The 20,030-nt window shown below is 39.3% G+C and overlaps 2 protein-coding genes across 2 annotated transcripts; both read left to right on the top strand.

The window, feature by feature from the left end:
- The first annotated feature begins 9,852 nt into the window (after nucleotides 1-9,852).
- Nucleotides 9,853-12,229, top strand: LOC107676200 (peregrin-like). Its single transcript, XM_016470707.1, has 2 exons — nucleotides 9,853-9,932; nucleotides 11,642-12,229. Exon 2 carries the CDS (start codon nucleotides 11,687-11,689, stop codon nucleotides 12,227-12,229), a length of 543 nt encoding a protein of 180 aa, XP_016326193.1. The 5' UTR covers nucleotides 9,853-9,932; nucleotides 11,642-11,686.
- A 2,272-nt stretch (nucleotides 12,230-14,501) lies between these two features.
- On the top strand, nucleotides 14,502-17,323 carry LOC107676199 (peregrin-like). The gene is made up of 3 exons (XM_016470706.1): nucleotides 14,502-14,521; nucleotides 14,914-15,103; nucleotides 17,186-17,323. Exons 1-3 carry the CDS (start codon nucleotides 14,502-14,504, stop codon nucleotides 17,321-17,323), a joined length of 348 nt encoding a protein of 115 aa, XP_016326192.1.
- Nucleotides 17,324-20,030: the final 2,707 nt, after the last annotated feature.

The raw sequence follows: 20,030 nt of genomic DNA, 5'->3' as shown, positions 1-20,030 counted from the left end.
TTTCATTTGCTTGGTAACAGCCCAAATGTCTTATTATTCTAATTGACTGATTAAATGTAAGAATTTGACTCAAAAGATGATGCACACTTTTAGAAATAATGGCTTTATGAAGGTAAAAATGCTCATAAAAGGTAAAAGTCAATTAAAACGTATTGAAAAATATTAATTTCTACCACCATCACACAGAATATAAAGAATATCAAAAACTTTAGAAGTCAGTTGTCCACGGTAGTCCTTAAGATATCAGCGCAATAACACACTCAGCAAAATATTGTTATCGATAAAATCCCAGAAAAATATCGAGATATCTCTTTTTGTCAATATCGCACACCCCTACCTTGTGGCAATGCTGAGAGTGGAACGCATACTAGGTCTTAATTGTGTTCGGACACATTTGGGAACGCAACATTGTGCTTGTGCAGCTAAAAGCCTTTGCCTTCACGCCTCATTCACATCTTTTCCTACCATGTCGGTCTCTTTCTTTTTATTCCTAGATAAGGGGCTCAATCCCTCAGGCAGCTGTAAAGTTCCATCTACCACTGTCCTGTCCGCTGTCAGCTGCTCTGGGTCCCATCATGCCTCATGGCATCACCAGCACCACATCACCCATCCTCCAGCAGGGCGGATACTTGATGCCCACCGCCCCCTTTGCTGGTATGATGCCAGCCCCTGTGTATCCAAACCATTGGTCCGGTTTGCCCAGTCCAGTGGGCATGTTTGCTACGGCCGGTATGGTCCCTTACCCAGCCATGGGCAGCCCAGCACTGCAGACTTTTCCTCTGGTGGTGAAAAGCCCAGACGCCCCGATGTGCCCCAGCAAAGCCAGGACTGCATAAGAGTGCCGCCCTGCGCTCCAAACACCACAACAGACGCTGTTTTTTGAGTACGGCTAATCAATGCACACTTGCAGAAGGATAATCATGCAAGCTCAACACAGCTGATTACAGACATTTTCTCCCGGATAAATTAATTGCCCACTAATTCGCAGAGCAGTGGGAGTTTCTGCAACACTCTAGAATATGTTTTTAACTCTGCTTCAGGATCAAACCACAATCTCTGAAATGTCTGTGTGCTTTGGATCGCTGTTGGATTATGGACACATCTGTGCAAAGCCTTTGAGCCTGTAAATATGAGGTGTGTGTATGTGAAATTGGGCATGAGGGGGTGTGTTTGTGTCAAAAAAGTTCTGTGGGCACTGCTTTCGCTTTTTTCCCTTTTTTTGAAGACCTTTTAGTTCTTATGTTTGAATCTGTATTGAGGTGTGTTAGTAAAGGGGTTGACTGAGAGTACTGCAGGACCATGGCCTTCAATTCTACTGCCATAGAGTATAATTTTATAATAATTTCCCCCATAATTCAACATACTGTGAGTGACTAACCTACGGTAGCATGAGCAGGCGGCTCTTGGAGCTATAGACATATTTCACAAAACACGAGCAGAATAAATTTAGTCATTCTTACAATGATGTAAGAATTGAAATTCATGCTGCTTGTGTTTTATAAGAGGCCAAATGCTCAAAGTTGTCATGATTGATTATAGAAATATTAGTCCTACTTTTCAGTAATACTGTTTAGAATATTTTTCATAAATTTACAGCACTTTTGAGTGGCTTTCATTGGCTGTTTACAGAAATATCCAGCATTTTTAAACTATTTCAGGCCACAGGACAAAATCCCTACATGAAAATGAATAATTCAGGACGATGTAGTGCCTTGATCAGTTTTCCCTCTAAAGGTATGACTCACGTCTGAGGAAAAGCCATTCCTCTGTGGTTTAGCATGATTTTCCTTCTGTTCCTAATGCAATAGTTTTTTTCATAAGCCTTTTTTTCAGTCATGTGGTGGTTTACATATTTACTGTCCCCTTTGTTGAAGCGAGTTTGCAATCAATACATTTAACATAATTTTAAGTTTAAATAGGAGCTAGTCTGTGCAGATTGATAAATGAGTGCAGTTCCAGCTGTTGATGCTTGGGTTTCTGATCGTTGTACTGCATTCATAAGCAATACTGCACTACCATACTGTACTAAGCACAGAGGAAGTGAACAAATTGTTTACATTGCGATGATGTAATGTATTAATGCATGCCATCAAAGTGTCGCAGATACCAAAATACAAAATTAAGAATTGCTATCTAAATATATCAAGGAGCATTGTATGTGCTTGTGGTCTTGCAGAAACCCAAAGTGCGCCACCTTCCCTCTTTAGAGTGTAACACAGGGACTGAATGCAGGTTTGACTTTGGAATCAGTGTTGTGTGAACCCCGAATGTAGCATGTCAAATGCTGGAGCAGCACATTGACATTACATGCATGTGAATCAATCCCTCTGTTATGTGCACCATAAACCCCACCTATAATGTAAAAGCTAGCCAGACTTGGCACAGAGCAGATCTACTTTGCATTCATACACACAAGTTATGTTACTATTTTATCAACTCTATGTTTTTTATTTGCTTTGAATAACGGCTGAAGATTTTTTGTGTTCGTTTGTTTTCTCCATTTGCTCTGTTATGAGCTCTTTCACAGTGTCGGTGATGTTGAGATAATATTTTAATTTCTTTTAGTAGGGCAGTTCAATTGTTGTTTCATAAAAGTGATCCAATATGGGAGAAAATGCAAGCAATTGAATATTAGCTCACACAGATACACATATACAAAATGTATCTGTTTCCAAAACCCACATCCCAGTTTATACAGTTTTATTTGTTATGTTTCTAAGATGTCATCTTATTTTGTTGTGTAATTTAGTCACATTTCTGATAGAGCCAGCAGGCTGTTTTCTTTCTGAATTCTTCCATATTCTTCATCAGACTTTGAGTTTTTTTAAACCTCATTTTCAACAGTATCTTTGTAAAAGGCTGCGACCCACACGACTGCCAAACTGTGAATTGTACAGTCCTCTTGTATTTATTTTATCAGTGCTTTTGATGCATCTTCTGTCCTTTAATGTGTCATTCCATCCATTCATTTGTACAGGATGTTCAATCAGTCAGAATGATCTGCTTCATGTGAAATGTTTCCAGTAGGAAGGGGTTTCTGATATTCTGTTTTTGCTGTGTAATGCTAAAATCTCTGTCAATAATTACTTTACTTTGCCATGTTAGTGACTTACTGATCAATCTGATGTGGCGTTTAATAGGTTGTGGACTTTTTCTTTTTTTTTTTCCTGCATTGGCGCTCTGTGAATGGTTGCTTATGATGCACACCCTTCAATGAATTACTTTACTCCGCTCAGATACAAAATGCACTCACAACACAAAGACTGTGTCCAAGTTTAATTAAAGAATAAATAAATATTTTGTGCTTAATAAATACTGTGTTCTTGTTATTTTCCTAGGCATGGCCAGTGATATTCTGAGCAGAGCTCTTCAGGTACAGGTAGCAAAAAAAAAGTGCTGTCCCATTCCAACAGTATGGAAGCAGATGGGTAGCAAAATTCATTTTGAAATGTAATTTGCAAAATGGCAATGCAATATGTAAAATGGCAATGCATTTCTTTATTTAAATTTACATTTTCCCATACATATGTGCAACGTTTAGTTCAAAACGAAAATTAAAATTCAATTATATAATTTACATTTGCCATTTCCTAAACTAGTTTTAATATGTAAATTAAAAACATTTTAACGCTTTATAAGTTGCAAAATTAAAATAAAGATGTATTACCCAAATTGATTAGATGTTTAACATGTCCAAACAAAAATATCGTTTAAATGCCATTTTTCCTAAATGCATTTAGACTTACGGGTAGGACACTTGGGATTGCATTTTCATCGTGATACTGCGTGATTATTGCAGCAATGCATTCTCCTCGCCCTCTTAAAGGGGTCATCGAATGCAAAATTCACTGAACTGAAATGTGTCTTGGCAGTGTGTGTACACATCCACCCTATAATGATAAAAATCCACCCAGTGCTTTTTTTTTTTAAATCTTGATAAATCCAAACCCCTTTCTCATATCAAGCCAATCTCAGATTCTTGGCAGAATGACGTAGTTCTGCACAGGCCCCTCCCACGATTGTTGATTGACAGTGGCATCAGTCTTTGGTTTTATCACAGCTCCGCCCTGAGTGAGCTGTCATCAGTCCGCCATTGTTTTGATGCCGGAGCAGGAGTAGACAAGAATGACTCCTAAGCGATTGAGGTGTTTTGTTTTTTAATGTATGTAATGGATGTAATAATGAACATAGCAGTCGTCATTTACTCCCAGCATCTGAGGCGCTGAAGACACAGTGAATTACTGTTACCGAGTGACTGAGGCGAGAGGCGTGCGGATCCATATGCAAAGCTTTATTAAAAGACAAGGTCAAAACAGGCAGTGGTCAACACCAGCAAACAGATATAGGCAGGACAAGACGAAAGCGTAATCCATAAAACAGGCGTGGGTCAATAGACGGCGAACATAATCCAGAGGGTGAGGCAAACGGGTAATCCACAAACAGGCAATAGTCCAGGCAAGGTGCAAACAAAGTCCGAGAGGGCAATGCAAAGGGTAATCCAAGGCTGGTAATGACTCCAGGACAGACAGAGATCAGACAAGATGAGGTAAACGGGCTAGGATCAAGACACGAGTGAAAGCAGGCAATGAACAAGACTAGACTAGACTAGACTAGGAACTTGGACTGGAAACTAGGTCAGGGAAATAGCTCCATAAAGTAGCTATCACTAGGAGAGTGATAAACGCTAAACAATACTCGGCGCTGAACTGTGGTTAGAGTCTCATATTTATAGTGTGTGTAATTGGCTGCAGGTGAGAACGTAATCAGTGAAATGTAACCTGGGAAATGTAGTCCGGGGTGACATGTAACAGTCTGTGTAGTGTGAGAGTCAATATAATCGGCAAGCGACCTCTGGTGGTGAGCAAATGGAAGACCACGGACAGGATTTGTGACAATTACGTTTGTTTTTGAGGGAATGCGCCCCCGATTTACCTAAATGCATCTATGTTCACGCGAATCATTCGTGATCCAGCTTCACCTACAGAAAAAGTGAGTATAAGATTTTTTTTATGAATCTTTGCAAATCGCCTTTCCTAATAATGTGCTAGTTAGCAAGTTTCACGATGAATGCGGCTAAAGTTTACAGTCTCTCAGAGAGCGACTTGAAAGAGAGAGGCAGGGAGAGCAGAGCTCATTTGCATTTGAAGCAACATGCAACAAAACGGCTTGCTGTAAACAGAGCTGTTTTTGACAGGGTAAAAAAGGTGTTGTTTTACACTACCATTGAGATATTTTAACCAAAGTATGTTATAGATTTCTCATTAAGACCCTAAAGAATCATATCAAACTGTGGAAAAGCCCAGGGCCCTCTGCCCCATCCACGTGCTTGAAAATGGCCTGCATGTTAGAGTGGACACATGCCGATTGGGGTGCAGACCACGCCGTCACAAGCTGCTGACGGAAGTCAGGGAAGAACTAGACCGACGCCCTCGAATCAGCTTGCCGGTGTGTCGATCTAAAATACCAGGAGTCAAGCTTACTCTTGGCAGTCTCCTCCGGAGGGCTCCAAGTAAGCTCGAGTTCCTGGACAGCTTTGGTCCTGACCCTCACAAGCTCCTCCTGGAGGTCTGGGGGCCCCTCGCTGTCTGGACAATCACACTCCGATCCCGCACAATCCTCTTTCTCCGAGGCCGAGATGGACATCGAGTCCTCGTCTTCTTCCTCCCGGCCGAACGACACGAAGTTCGCGATGTTTGGAGGAGGGTGGAAACAGTCCTCGGGGAAGGTGACTGGAGAATGGGGTGACTGCTAATGATGGCCTCACCCCAAACAAGCCATGTTGCGGTGAGTCTGAAGCATGCAATGCCCGCAGTCGGACTCCTCTAACTCCGCCTCAGCATGGTCAAAACCCAGGCAGGCAATGACGTGCTCATGCTGATCTGGAGGTTCAATGGGTCCCACGCAGGTTCTTATATCTTACAATATAAAGCCATTCTTCAGGTTGTTCAGAAGTAAAACAAGCAAGTGAAGGAGAAGATTCTGATGCAATTGGCACGTGCATCGCATTTTATACTGCCTCTCGAGCTCGTCAATATTTGCATAAGATGCATACTTCGCGACAATTGGCCAGTCAGTTGGACTGGCGTGAGCCAATAGAACTTCAGGAGAGGTTGGAAGGGAAGGATTTCCCATAACTGGAGAAAGCTCCGCGATGTCGAGTGAAGCTTGAGAGGGAACTAGTTCACGAGTTCTATGAGGGCGTGAACGCTTTTTTCAAGTTGGTATCTCGCTATTACGGTAAATACGATATGGCGTGAACGCACCTTTATTTCTGTTCACATACCAACATCGCTTATCACAAGAAATATTTTATGAAAACATTTCCATTTCCATTTAGTCATTTAGCACAGTGTTTCCCAACCGGGGTGCCGTCTGTGGAGAGCAGGGGTGCCGTGAAAAAAATCATTTTTTAATATTTTTAAATTGCTAATGTTCAAAAAAGCATCTATTATATAATATCCATTTCTGATAATTTTCTGATAGTCGCCAATAATTAGAGATGCACCGAAATTCCAGCTGCCGGAAATTAGTTCACCGCTCAGGTTTCACTTTCACGTGGTGTGACGCTCTGCTATGTTATGCTCACATGTTCGGATAATAATAGCTTTCTAGGACTAAACATTATTTGGATAATTGGTAAAAAAAAAAATCTCTTAAAAAAAAAAAACCTACCTGAAAAACTCATTAGTAGGCCTATCGTTATTTTTTATTTGTGTTTAATTGGTCTCTTCATTAGAAATTAGCCTACTGATTGCCACCATTGATGGACAAAAAATAATAATAATATTAAAAATATCTGTATGACAGTATATTCTGCAGTTCTTCTCTGCTGTACCGAATATCTATACTTTTTATATATATATATATGACACATTCTGCAGTTCTTCCCTGCTGTACCAAATTTCGATACTTTTCAAAGCATCATATCGAAGTTAGAAATTCAAGTATTGTGACAAAATTAATTTTTCTAAAGTGCCACAAATTTGTTAAAATTTCCAAAGGGTGCCGCGACTAAAAAAAGGTTGGGTAACACTTATTTAGCAGACGCTTTTATCCAAATCGACTTACAAATGAGGACAATGGAAGCAATCAAAATCAACAAAAGAGCAGTAATATGCAAGTGCTATGGCAAGTCTCAGTTAGCGTAATGCAGTACATATAGAAAGTGTTTTTTTAAATATATAATAAGTTAAAGAAGTCAGATAGAATAGAAAAAGAATAGAGCAAGCTAGTGTTAGAGGACTTTTTTGTTTTTGTTAATTGTATAATAAATAAAAAGAAAACAAATAGATAGAATACAAAAAGATTAGAAAAGCTAGTGTTAGTGTTTTTTTAAAGAATATAATTAGAATAGAAAGTGCTAGAGTTAGAGGGTCAAATAAATATGAAAGAGATGTGTTTTTTGCCTATTCTTGAAGATGGCTAAGGACTCAGCTGCTCGGATTGAGTTGGGCAGGTCATTCTACCAGGAAACAAATTTATAAATGAACAATGAAAAATTTCAAAAAAAATTAGAAAGGTAGGGTTTTTTTTTTTTTTTTTTAAAGAATATAATTAGAGTAGAGAGTGCTAGAGTTAGAGGGTCAAATAAAGATGGAAGAGATGTGTTTTTAGCTGATTCTTGAAGATGGCTAAGGACTCAGCTGCTCGGATTGAGTTGGGCAGGTCATTCTACCAGGAAACAAATTTATAAATGAACAATGAGTCCCATATGGGAGTAACATTACTCTACTAGAATACTAGCAGCTCCTTGAAGCACATTCAGTCACTATTACCCACCCTTTTAAAATCCATTTTGTAGTACCCACTCTTAACCCATCTCTTTTAGAGAACTACAGACCGGTTTCCCTTCTTCCTTTCATTGCAAAATCACTTGAACGAGCTGTGTTCAACCAAGTCTCTGCCTTTCTCACACAGAACAACCTCCTGGACAGCAACAAGTCTGGCTTCAGAAGTGAACATTCAACTGAGACTGCCTTGCTATCAGTTGTTGAAGCCCTAAGACTGGCAAGAGCGGATTCCAAATCTTTTTACATGAACTGTTCCCTCCTGGTGGAATGACCTGCCCAACTCAATCCCAGCAGCTGAGTCCTTAACCATCTTCAAGAATCGGCTAAAAACACATCTCTTCCATCTTTATTTGACCCTCTAACTCTAGCACTCTCTATTCTAATTCTATTCTTTATTTTTTTAAAACTTGCCCCATTTAGACTTGCACTGTATTTACTAACTGCTTGTTTTCTTAAAAAAACAAAAAAACAAACAAAAAAAACACTTGCTTCTCTAATCTTTTTGTGTTCTATCTATTTGTTTTCTTTTTATTTATTATACAATTAACAAAAGCAAAAAAGGCCTCTAACACTAGCTTGCTCTGTTCTTTTTCTATGCATGTACTGCTTTAGGCTAAGTGAGACTTGTTATAGCACTTGCATATTATTGGTCTTTTGTTATTGTTTTTTCTTTTTCTTTTTGGCGTTTTATGCCTGCTCTTTTGTTAGTTTTGATTGCTTCTATTGTCCTCATTTGTAAGTCATTTTGGATAAAAGCGTTTGCTAAATGACTAAATGTAAATGTAAATGTACTATATATGTACTTCTAGTGACTCATACAGTCGTAAACTGGTTTTGATGTCCTTTAATATTTTGTCAGTATTTTTGACTACATGTTAATATTTCCAGAGTTGCCCTCCTCACCTGTTGCGTTAAACAGACATACTGGGGGCAGAGCCGTTGAGGGCAAATCCGGTTAGCGCAGATACCTAATTATTTCTGAGGAGAAAATCAAATATCCAATGAGATTTCAAATTCTGCAGACCTAATGACATAATTTATGACATATTTATTCAAAAATTAAAGGCTGTAAATGTAATGGTACATGTCTTTTACAGCTCAATATTTAGATTTTTTTGCACCCTCAGATTCCAGATTTTCAAATAGTTGTATCTCACCAAATATTGTCCTATCCTAACAAACCATACATCAATTGAGAGCTTATTTATTCAGCTTTCAGATTATGTTATTTTATTAATTTAATGTAATTTAATTAAATCCCAAAAAAAAAAAAAATGGAGCCTTATGACTGGTTTTGGAGTCCAGGGTCACATATTGTATATGCAAGCATGCCCCAAGTTCAACAGTAAAAATAAATAAATAAAAAAAGCTGTTTACACTGTTAAATAATATTCCCTAGCTAATTTACCACTTGCCGCCGACTGTAGGGGAGTGAAGAAGTGTAGAAAAATTAGGCTACATTTGTGAATTTGTAATGCACACCTGTTTAACACACATTAACAGAAAATATTCTATTTAATTAAAAAGAAAAAAATATATACATTAGATAAATTAGATACATCTTTTCAAATAATTGTGAAAGGTTTGCACTTTAGGATAAATGCAAACAAATGGCTAAAACGCTATGGGATGTTGGGAACATAATTGGTTTGTTTGAAGGTATAAACCAATTGACAAATTATGTTTTTCAAAGAAATGTAAAGATTGCGTTTGTGTTTAGTTGAAGTGAGTAATGCAGGTGAAGCGTCGCCCTCTACAGGTCGCCACCGATCACTGCAGCCATGCTCTGCTGCAAAGCCTAAACACACCCAATCCACTCATATTCTTACCACCCTAATGCCCATACGCTGAGGCCAAGGTGCTTTATTCTATATAAACATGACAAATACTGCAGCTAAAACAGCACTAGTTCAGCAGTATTCGTTGTTCTACGTGTGCATACCGCTTTTCTACAGTATATGGTGCATACTAAATAGACCGACGCAGCGGGCAACCGCGTGACAATCGACGGCTGATTCGTCAGCACAGCCAACATAAAGCGTAGCAGGAATAAATCATCAAGGACATATGGAGACTTCCGACTGGATTTGATCAAGTATCTACGTTGACAGACCGCATGTCACGAAAGATAAATATTGTTGTGTAAGTATATTTTAAACGCGTTTTCCAGTGTGGCGGATCGGTGAATGTGCAGACGCGGATCGCGCGGTAGCCCCTTTGTTCGCTCGCTTCAGTTCCTGGTGTTATTCTCAGTGTGTGATGACCAGAAGTCATAAAGGACCCGGTTACTGAGCTCAAACCCTTCTGATCTGAATTAAACTCATCTCAGTGTGAATTCTTGTTCTCGGAGTGAGCGTGAAGCCCGCCGCGGACTCTGGAGGAGTAAGTGTTTACTACAAAACACGTTCACCTGCTAGAGATCTGTCTGTGTGGATTATTAACCACAGCATCACATGAAACTCATATTTTACATGATCATGTTTTCATGCTTGACACATTTGTAAAGGAAAAGCGGGGTTGCAAACAATCAGCCACTAACAAAACTAGCATGGAGATACCATGTTTTTGAAGTTTACCATGGTAATGCTACAGTATCCTTTGAGTTTTGTTTCAGATATGAGCTAAATGCGTTGTGTATGGTAATCATTCAGTACTGTGCATGTTCCCATCTTATACCGTCACAGCACGCTTGTGTGATTGAGCTGCATGGAGCCTAATATTTGAGTTTACTGCACGCTTTGTGGTAAACAGATGAAGTTTAATTTGTGTCGATTTGAACAAACACATCGTGACATAATGGAGGGAAATTCACTTTCACGTCAGTCACTTCAAGGCTTTTGTTTGTCCTTCTTACAATTTAATAGCCAACTTGTGGTTAAAACCACTTCTTTTGAACTGATGCTGTGACTTACTGGTTAAAACATGGTTTGGAAATGGAAAGGATAGAGGTTTGAACCTAACAACGGCTGTATACAGTGATATCCAGGAGCAAGCCATTCATCTCAGTGGCACTTGTTTGAAAGGTGCCATCTTTTCTTGTTCAGTCAGCTCTTGCTCAAGCTGATTAGCAGTAAGTATTGCAGCATCATTAATATGGCCTGTGATTGGGCCGCAGACATTTACTTTTACATCACATTTAGTCATTCAGCAGATGCTTTTATCCAAAGCGACTTACAAATGAGGACAATAGAAGCAGTCAAAATCAACAGAAGAGCAATGATATGCAAGTGCTAGAACAAGTCTCAGTTAGCTTAACTCAGTACACAATGGTTTTTTTGTATGTTAATCATATAATAAATAAAAAGAAAACAAATAGATAAAATAGAATAGAGAGTGCTAGAGTTAGAGGGTCAAATAAAGATGCAATAGAGGCTACACTTTATTTTGATAGTCCACTTTAGACATTCTACTAACTCTAAGTAGCTTTGCAACTACATGTCAACTAATGCTCATTAATGCACAACTACACGTCTACAAACTCTCAGAGTAGACAGTTAGGTTAGGTTTAGGGTTGGTAGAATAAGTTGATATTTACTTGCAAAGTTTCTCATAGTCAGTATGTTGTGGACCCATCAAAATAAAGTGTTAGCAGATATCAAGCAGACAGTCTACTAATACTCTAATGACTGCTAGTTGGCATGTAGTTAAAGTTACTTACCATTAGTAGAATGTCTAAAGTGGACTATCAAAATAAAGTGTTCCTGAAATAGACAGCTGTACTGGTACTCAGTAATACTGCTCGATTGTGGAACAAACGTACTGGTGCTGTTAAACGAAATATCGGCACTCGTTGTCCAATTAAATCTGTGGATTGCTGTGCTCAAGTAAAAGCCTTTGTGTCGTCCTCATAGATGTAAGCCGGTCCCGTTGGTGACGCTGCAGTGAGCATTGTCGGGATGGGGCTGGACTTTGACGTGAAGACGTTCTGCCACAACCTGCGGGCGACGAAGCCGCCCTACGAGTGTCCGGTGGACAGCTGCCGCAAGGTCTACAAGAGCTACAGCGGCATCGAGTACCATCTCTACCACTATGACCACGACAACCCGCCTCCGGCACAGGGCACCCCTCAGAAGAAGCGCAAGGGCCGACCGCCGCGGGCCGCCCTGCCGGGGTCTGGTGACGGCCCCGACTCCAGCACAGGGTCAGGGGTCACGGGGCCGGGGGCCACACCGGGCAGCCCCGCCGAACGCTCGGAGTGCTCACACTCGCCCGTCAGAGAGAGCATGACCTACGCAGAAGCCCAGCGCATGGTGGAGCTGGAGATCCGCGGCCGAGTCCACCGCATCAGCATCTTCGAGAACCTGGACGTGCTTTCAGAGGAGGACAGCGGCGCGGAGGACCCCACGTCGACAGGGACGGGCTCGGCGGCGTGTAACGGTGAGGCCGGGGGAATCGGCAAGGACAGGTTGGACAGTTCTGCAGCCAATGGGGAATATTAAGTAAAGATCATGTTCCATGAAGATATTTTGTAAATTTCCTACCGTAAATATATCAAAACTTAATTTTTGATTAGTAATATGCATTGCTAAGAACTTCATTTTAACAACTTTAAAGATGATTTTCTCAATATTTAGATTTTTTTGCACCCTCAGATTCCAGATTTTCAAATAGTTGTATCTCAGCCAAATATTGTCCTATCCTAACAAACCATACATCAATGGAAAGATTATTTATTCAGCTTTCAGATGATGTATAAATCTCAATTAAAAATTGACCCTTATGACTGGTTTTGTGCTCCAGTTACTCCAGGAGGTGTAACAACCCTCTACAATGTGAGTAAATCACTCGCTTATGCGACTAAATCTTCACTCTGGGCGACTAAATGATGTCTAAAGCCCTATTCGGACAGGACTACTTTTCTAAACTACGTTTGAGTTTCGATTCTTATCACCTGACGTCTGCGATTTGTCATGTACTAATTCGGACGGGACTAACATGTTTATTACAGAGGTGTGAGGGTCTGTTTTGGACCTCTGGGCGTCGCAGAGATCACATGCTCTGTATGTGTGCATTGCGTATAGTCATTCGGATTGATAGTATAACCACAGTTTTACTACAAATACCATGATGACACTGTTATACTGTATTATGACAACACTTTTTTTGCAACTAAATTTCAATATCGTGATAATACTGTATACCGTAATAAAAGCATTAGCAATTAATCGCAACATGAAAATTTGATACCGGCATATCCCTACTCGCCAGTGTGTGAGTTTAAGGCTAAGTATAAGTTTAGCACAGATATATTTTCACTCGCCGAACACTCTCTGACTGAGCTCTTCAGAGTTTCACACTCCATCAAGCGATCTGTGCTGTTTTTCAGTTCATCTCAATGGATGCGCAGCGCTCCTGTATTTGACGTACAGTCGCATACGATTAATCGTGCAGCTGTACACACATCTGTGTGTGTGTAATCATAATTACTCTAGGAGGTGTAAGATGTGTGATGGGTTTTGAAGTTGATGTGGCCTGTAGGATGTTGTACTTTCTGAATATGTGTTTGTTCTTATAATCTTTTATGTAAACAAACTCTAGTAATGCAGTAATACAAAATGTGAAGATACCATCATCTTTTCTACTCTAGAAGAAAGGAAGGGAAGTTAATGTTTTTCATTAAAGATTACGAGGGCACATTCATTAAATTATTTGCATGAGTGAAATATTTATTAGAAAAAACAGCCGTTTTTGATGAAAAAAATAATAGTTGTTCATTTTGGTTTCATGCTGGCTTTTTTCTTTTTTTTTTTTGCTTTTATTTCTAGTAATGTTTTTGCACTGCTAATTAATGAAAACAGCTTCAAAAGATGTATTCATTCTTTAAGGTTTTGCACATTTGTGTAGCTTTAACTTAATGTAATAAAAAAAAAGAATTCTGTACATGTAGTGAAAGGAAAGTTGATTTTTGGAAAGTAATAGGTGGTCTGGAATGATTTGTATTATCGCAGCAATTGTTTGCAGTGTAGACCGCAGTCTGTATATACTGTAAGTGGACAAAACTAAAAAATTTATATTTTTCCAAATTTTGACTATTCAATATACAGTATATCTAAAAAAAATTGTTTGCATTAACTCTCAAAGAATGGAAAAAAATGTGAAAGTGTGCCCCCCATGAATAAGACATGATCTTGATAGAACAGATACTGTTACAGACTTCATTTGAATTGTTAATTACAAAATCAACATATTTAAAATAAGAATAATCTAGACATGGTGACAGATTAAGCATTAAGAACATGAAGAACATTTAAAATCATATTTTTAGATAAGGTACCAATGTAAAAAAAAAAAAAAAATTATAAAAATATGAAAATGATACAAAAAGTACAGTCTTCCTGCAAAAAGACACATTAAAGGGATAGTTTACCCAAAAATGAAAATTCTGTCATTAATTACTCAAACCCATAAGACTTTCGTTCATATTCGGAACACAAATTAAAGGGGTCATATGAAGCGATCACAAATGCAGACAACAGCCAGTTTTTTAAAGAGATTCGCTGTTTCTGTCATAAGCGACAAGCATGAATGAGAGTGAATGTCAATTATACTGTAATGTTGAATGGCTATAATTAATAGGGAAAATTGAGGGAAAATGCACCAGCAGGACAAATTAAAAACGTTGTAAATATGTTTAGTTATTGTTGTAATAACTGCCTGTTTTTGCAAAGAGTTTCATGGCCGGTAAAAAATTTTTGGCCGGTAAATTTGATCATGTCACCGGCCATTGGCAGGTGTGGCAAAAAGTTAGTTTTAGGCCCTGAGTGTAGGTGATAGTTAACACAGTTAGGGTTGACAAGCTGGCATGAAATAATCTTTTCTTCTCTATTGTGACATATCCAAATGAAACTGCTACTCAAATGAGACGCCAGTTTTCTGTGGGACTTGATGTTGTCCATTGGGAATAGATTGCTGTGATCTCGTGTGAGGCAGGCTGCTGGAGCGATTATAGTCAAGTTATTGTGGATTATTGTCATATTATAGAGATGTTGTTGTCTAATTCTCTCAGAAATGTCTCCCTATTGACCATTGAAGACCTGTATGGCTCATTTGTGTGTGGCGTGAGATATGATGAGGTTTGATATGAATTCTTCACCCTTCCTCCGTCTCTTTCACCTCCTCTCAGGTACATCGATAAGTCTGCTGAGGAGCTGGATGAGGAGGTGGAGTACGATATAGACGAGGAAGACTACATCTGGCTGGACATCATGAATGACAAGCGGCGCGCTGACGGGGTGGTGCCCATCCCTCAGGAGGTCTTTGAGTACCTGATGGATCGCCTGGAGAAGGAGTCCTACTTTGAGAGTCACAACAAGGTGAGCGAAGACAATTATTTTACTTTTTGAAACATCATGCTGGGGCGATATGTCCATTTTTGGTCTTGATAATGGTATATGTCATTTTTTATTTTGCTGGAAATAAGGCGGATGTGAAACCACAATTTTAACAATACTGATTCACAATCATGCTTATATTTGAGTTAGAAAAGTTATTCAGTCAAGAGCAGTGAATGATTCTTTTTTGTTTGATTAACATAAAACTGTTCACAATCACTTAAAGTTGAGTCAGTTTACACCAAAATGAAAATTCTGCCATTATTTACTCATTCTAAACTCTTTAATTTGACTTCATAACACAAATACACCACAAGATATTTTTTACTGAAACCTGAGAGATTTCCTCCATTGAAAGTCTATGTAACCAAAAATTTGATGCTTGTAGAAAGTTAATAAAGACGTTGTAAATAAGTGGTTTAACCCGAGTTTTCTGACACAATTGCTTTATAATATGAACAGATTTAATTTAGGATTTTATTAATTTATAAACATTGATCAATGCGCAAACTGCAGCTCAGATGTGCTTGCTTGACACACAAGAACCAATGAGGCTTGTATATACAGTATATGTGATGTGCTCAATATAGGTTTATATGTGAATAATTTAAATCTGTTCATCATATAAAGTGAGAAGTCTTGGATTAAAGCACTTGATTCATATGGATCATGACCTTTCTGAAGTGTCAAAGTATTCGTTACATGGACGTTCAATGCAATTTTGGAGTGAACTATCCCTTTAAAGGGGTCATGACGTGAGAAATCAAATTAGCCTTGATCTTTTGCCATATAAGAGGTCTTTGTAGCATTAAAACATCCTTTCATAGCTTAAAACCTCCTCCTCATTATAAACAGAGCATTTATTTAATCAAGCTCCAAAAACGGCTCGTTTTGGATCTGAGGTGCAAGATGACATCACAGGGGCACAAACATTTGCATAAACTCCGCCTCCAGAGCAAGACATCGACATAGGCCCTGCCCACCGACCCTTACAAACAGCCTGTTTCAGAGAATGAGGGTTGAAAATAATCATTTTTACACATTTTTTTTTTTTTGTGCAAAAAACTTTATTAACATTATAAGTAAACCTCAAGGAACATATTAAGATAATTAAAAAAAAAAATCCATGTCATGACCCCTTTAAGACATAATCCACTGCATTTACATGAATACTTGCCAAGATGGGCATTTTAACACAATTCTGTGTTTATCTGACCATGCAAGTGCAATAAGACGCGAGTGACAAAGAGCTCAATTCATCACTTACACTGTGACAGATTGTTTCATGTGTTCCAGAATGTATACATGTTGTCACATTTGTACCGGTATATCGCCCACCCTAACCCTAATCATGCGTTTATTGAACTTAAAAAAAAAACTTACCTGGCTGTGAGTGAGCTTGTGCTTATAGGGAGCAGTGAAAGCCACGCTGGATTTATAACACAAGACAAAACGAGAGTGAAATGGAATGTGGCACAACAATAGTTTTTTCTCAATTATCTTGTGTTCATAATCGTTGGAAGTCAAAATCGTAATTGAAATTAAAATTTGATTAATGCAGCTGCAAGATTAATTTTGAACAAGCTGAAAATAATGCATGTCACACATCCGTTCTTCAATCTGCACTGGCTACCAATAGCTGCTCGCATAAAATTCAAGGCATTAATGTTTGTCTACAAAACCACCACTGGCTCTGCACCCCTTTACCTAAATTCATTACTTCAGATTTATGTGCCTCTAGAAGCTTGCGTTCTGCAAGTGAACGTTGCTTTATTGTTCATCCCAAAGAGGCACAAAATCACTTTCACAGACTTTTACATTAACTATTCCCTCCTGGTGGAATGACCTGCACAACTCAATCCCAGCAGCTGAGTCCTTAGCCATCTTCAAGAAACGACTAAAAACACATCTCTTCCATCTTTATTTGACCCTCACTCTCTCTCTCTCTCTCTCTCTTCTCTCTCTCTCACTCACTCACTCACTCACTCACTCACTCACTCACTCACTCACTCACTCACTCACTCACACACGCGTGTGATTGACGATGCTCGTCCGCTCCTGCAGGGTGACCCCAGCTCTCTGATCGATGAAGATGCCGTGTGCTGCATCTGTAACGACGGTGAGTGTCAGAACAGCAACGTCATCCTGTTTTGTGACATGTGTAACCTGGCAGTGCATCAGGAGTGCTACGGCGTTCCCTAGAGAGAAGTGTGTGTGTGAGGGAGAGAGAGTGTGTGTGTGTGTGCAGCAGGTACCGATTCTTAAAGAGCTAGGAAAGGCTGTGATCGTCTTGATCTGAGTCTTGCATATGGAGGGACTGTGATGGCATCCGCTGAATTTCATTACTTCACTTTTTTTCCTGCTTCGTTCTGGCATCGACTCGCATTAATGAACATTTACTCCAGAGGATGATGAGTCTTTAGATGTTGTGTTGAAGTCTTTTGAATGTGTGACTCCCCTTGAAATTGCTGTTACAAATATTAAAGGGTTAGTTCACCCAAAAATGAAAATTGTCATTAATTACTCACCCTCATGTCGTTCCAAACCCGTAAGGCCGCCATTCATCTTCAGAACACAAATTAAGATATTTTTGATGCATTCTGAAAGCTCTCTGACCCTCCCATAGACAGCAAGGATACTAACGCGATCGAGATCCAGAAACATAGCAAGGAGATCGGTAAAATAATCCATGTGACATCAGGGGTTCAACCGTAATATTACGAAGCTACGAGAATACTTTTTGTGTACAAAAGAAAAAAAATAATGACTTTATTCAACAATTTATCTCCTGGAACGGCGCGCTTCCGGCACTGAATGGAGTAAACGTGTTTTTTTTTATAGCTCTCCACGAGTCTATAATATTTGCTCTCAAAAAGTTGTTAACTTGACATTCTGAACAATGCCGTCAAAGCATAAGACAACTGAAAAATCGAATACAGAAGATGCGGGAGGCACGCATTAAGGCACGCATAATCAGCACAATGTTCATGAAGAGCCGCCGGCTAATGCTAATCAAACTAGCGCTGAAGCAACGGTGCCAACAAACACAGACATAATGGAAGCAATAGCGAAATTGAACGGATCCTTTGACATAAAGTTTGATGTCCTTTCATCTACCTTAACAGAGTTGAACATATCCATCGCTAACATTTCTTCCAGAGTGACCGTGACGGAAGAGACTGCAAAAGTTCACGAAACCCGCATCGAGTCACTTGAGAAACAGTGTGCACACCTGGAGGCCGAATGTGAAAAACTTAAGGAAAAAACCTGTGACTTAGAGTCAAGATCTCGACGACAAAACATTCGAATTGTCGGTATAAAAGAAGGCGCTGAAAATGGTAAACCTACTGAGTTTGTCACAAAGCTTCTGGCCAATATGCTGGGTGAGGAGAACTTTGACCGTTCAATTCAGATCGACAGGGCACACCGTTCGCCACAACCACTAAGAGATGGCCGCTCTCGGGCAATTATTGCCCGAATCCATCACTACCAAGTGAAAGAACAAATTTTGCGACTGGCAAGATCGAAACCTCTGCAATACGATGGCAAAGCGATACGTATTTTTCCAGATCTTGCCATTGACGTCTTGAAACAGAGACAGAAGTTCGACAACATATGAAAGAAATGCTGGGAGCATGAAGTGAGATGCGGATTTCGTTTTCCTTCCAAGTTCATCGTGACCGTGAGGGATAAAGAAACGAAGACCTTCGACTCACCCGAGGTTGCTGAAGCATATCTAAGAAGCGCGGTGGAGAACTGGTGAAATGTTGAAAACGCTACATTGGACAACGAAGTCAGAAAAGACTTGTGTGTATATAATTCTCTTTGATATATTGGAAAGACTGCAAGGTATCATTTTTGTTGTATTTTGTAAGATGAGTGGGGGGCTGTACTAACGGAAGAATGTCAAGTGGCATTGAGGGTGAGTTAAAAGATGCAAATGTTTTTTTTTCTGGGGTGAGCATCCATAATGTTCACATGGGATGCAGTTTTGGGGGGGCGGGTGTCTGTTCCGATTTACAAGGTTCGTAATGTTCAAGTTCATGGGAAGGTTACCTTTTTTGAGTTTGAGTTGGAAGGTTTAATGTGCAGCTTTTATTTAAAAGGGTCAGGCAGAACATATTTTTTTTTTACATACTGAGTAACGGAGTGAAGGTTCGGTGGCGGCACACTGAATTTATTAAGCTGGAACGTACGTGGACCTAACAGTCCAGTCAAAAGAGGAAAGGTTTATGCGCATCTTAAAAAATTGGGTGCGGAAATAGTTTTTAAGAATAGAGAGAACAAAGCCAAATTAAATGAAATTGACATACAAATAACAAATCTGGAGAGTGAATACAGATCAACTAGTTGTGAGACTACTTTAAAGAAAATGGTTGCACTGAGAAGTGAATATAACTCAATTCTTTCTAAGAAAGTGTTGAGACAATTTATGTATATCAGGCAAAGACAGTTTGAAATAGGTGATAAACCCCAAAAATTACTTGCGCACCAATTAAAGCACTCTCAAGCAACTCGTGCAATACATAAAATAAAATTGAATAATGGGAAGATAATTGTTGACCCCAAGGAAATTAATCGTTGCTTTGCTGATTTCTATAAAGAAGTCTATGACAGGGTTTTTAAAAAAGTGTCCTATATGTTCTGTCAAAGACCGAACAAGCGGCACTAATGATTGGGGGTGGAGATGGGGAGCGCGAAAAAAAACAACGTGTGTGTTGATGCGCGGCCTAGAGACCTGAGCGGGACAGTTTTCTTAAAGGGTTAGTTCACCGCAAAATGAAAATTATGCTGTGTTTCACTCACCCCTGAAGCATCCTAGGTGTATATGACTTTCTTCTTTCAGACGAATCCAGTCGGAGTTATATTAAAAATTGTCTTTGATCTTTCAAGCTCTATCGTTGCACTC

Source organism: Sinocyclocheilus anshuiensis, unplaced genomic scaffold (assembly GCF_001515605.1).
Source record: "Sinocyclocheilus anshuiensis isolate Anshui unplaced genomic scaffold, SAMN03320099.WGS_v1.1 scaffold2430, whole genome shotgun sequence".
NCBI lineage: Eukaryota > Metazoa > Chordata > Actinopteri > Cypriniformes > Cyprinidae > Sinocyclocheilus > Sinocyclocheilus anshuiensis.
This window is presented reverse-complemented; position numbering and strand designations above follow the sequence as displayed.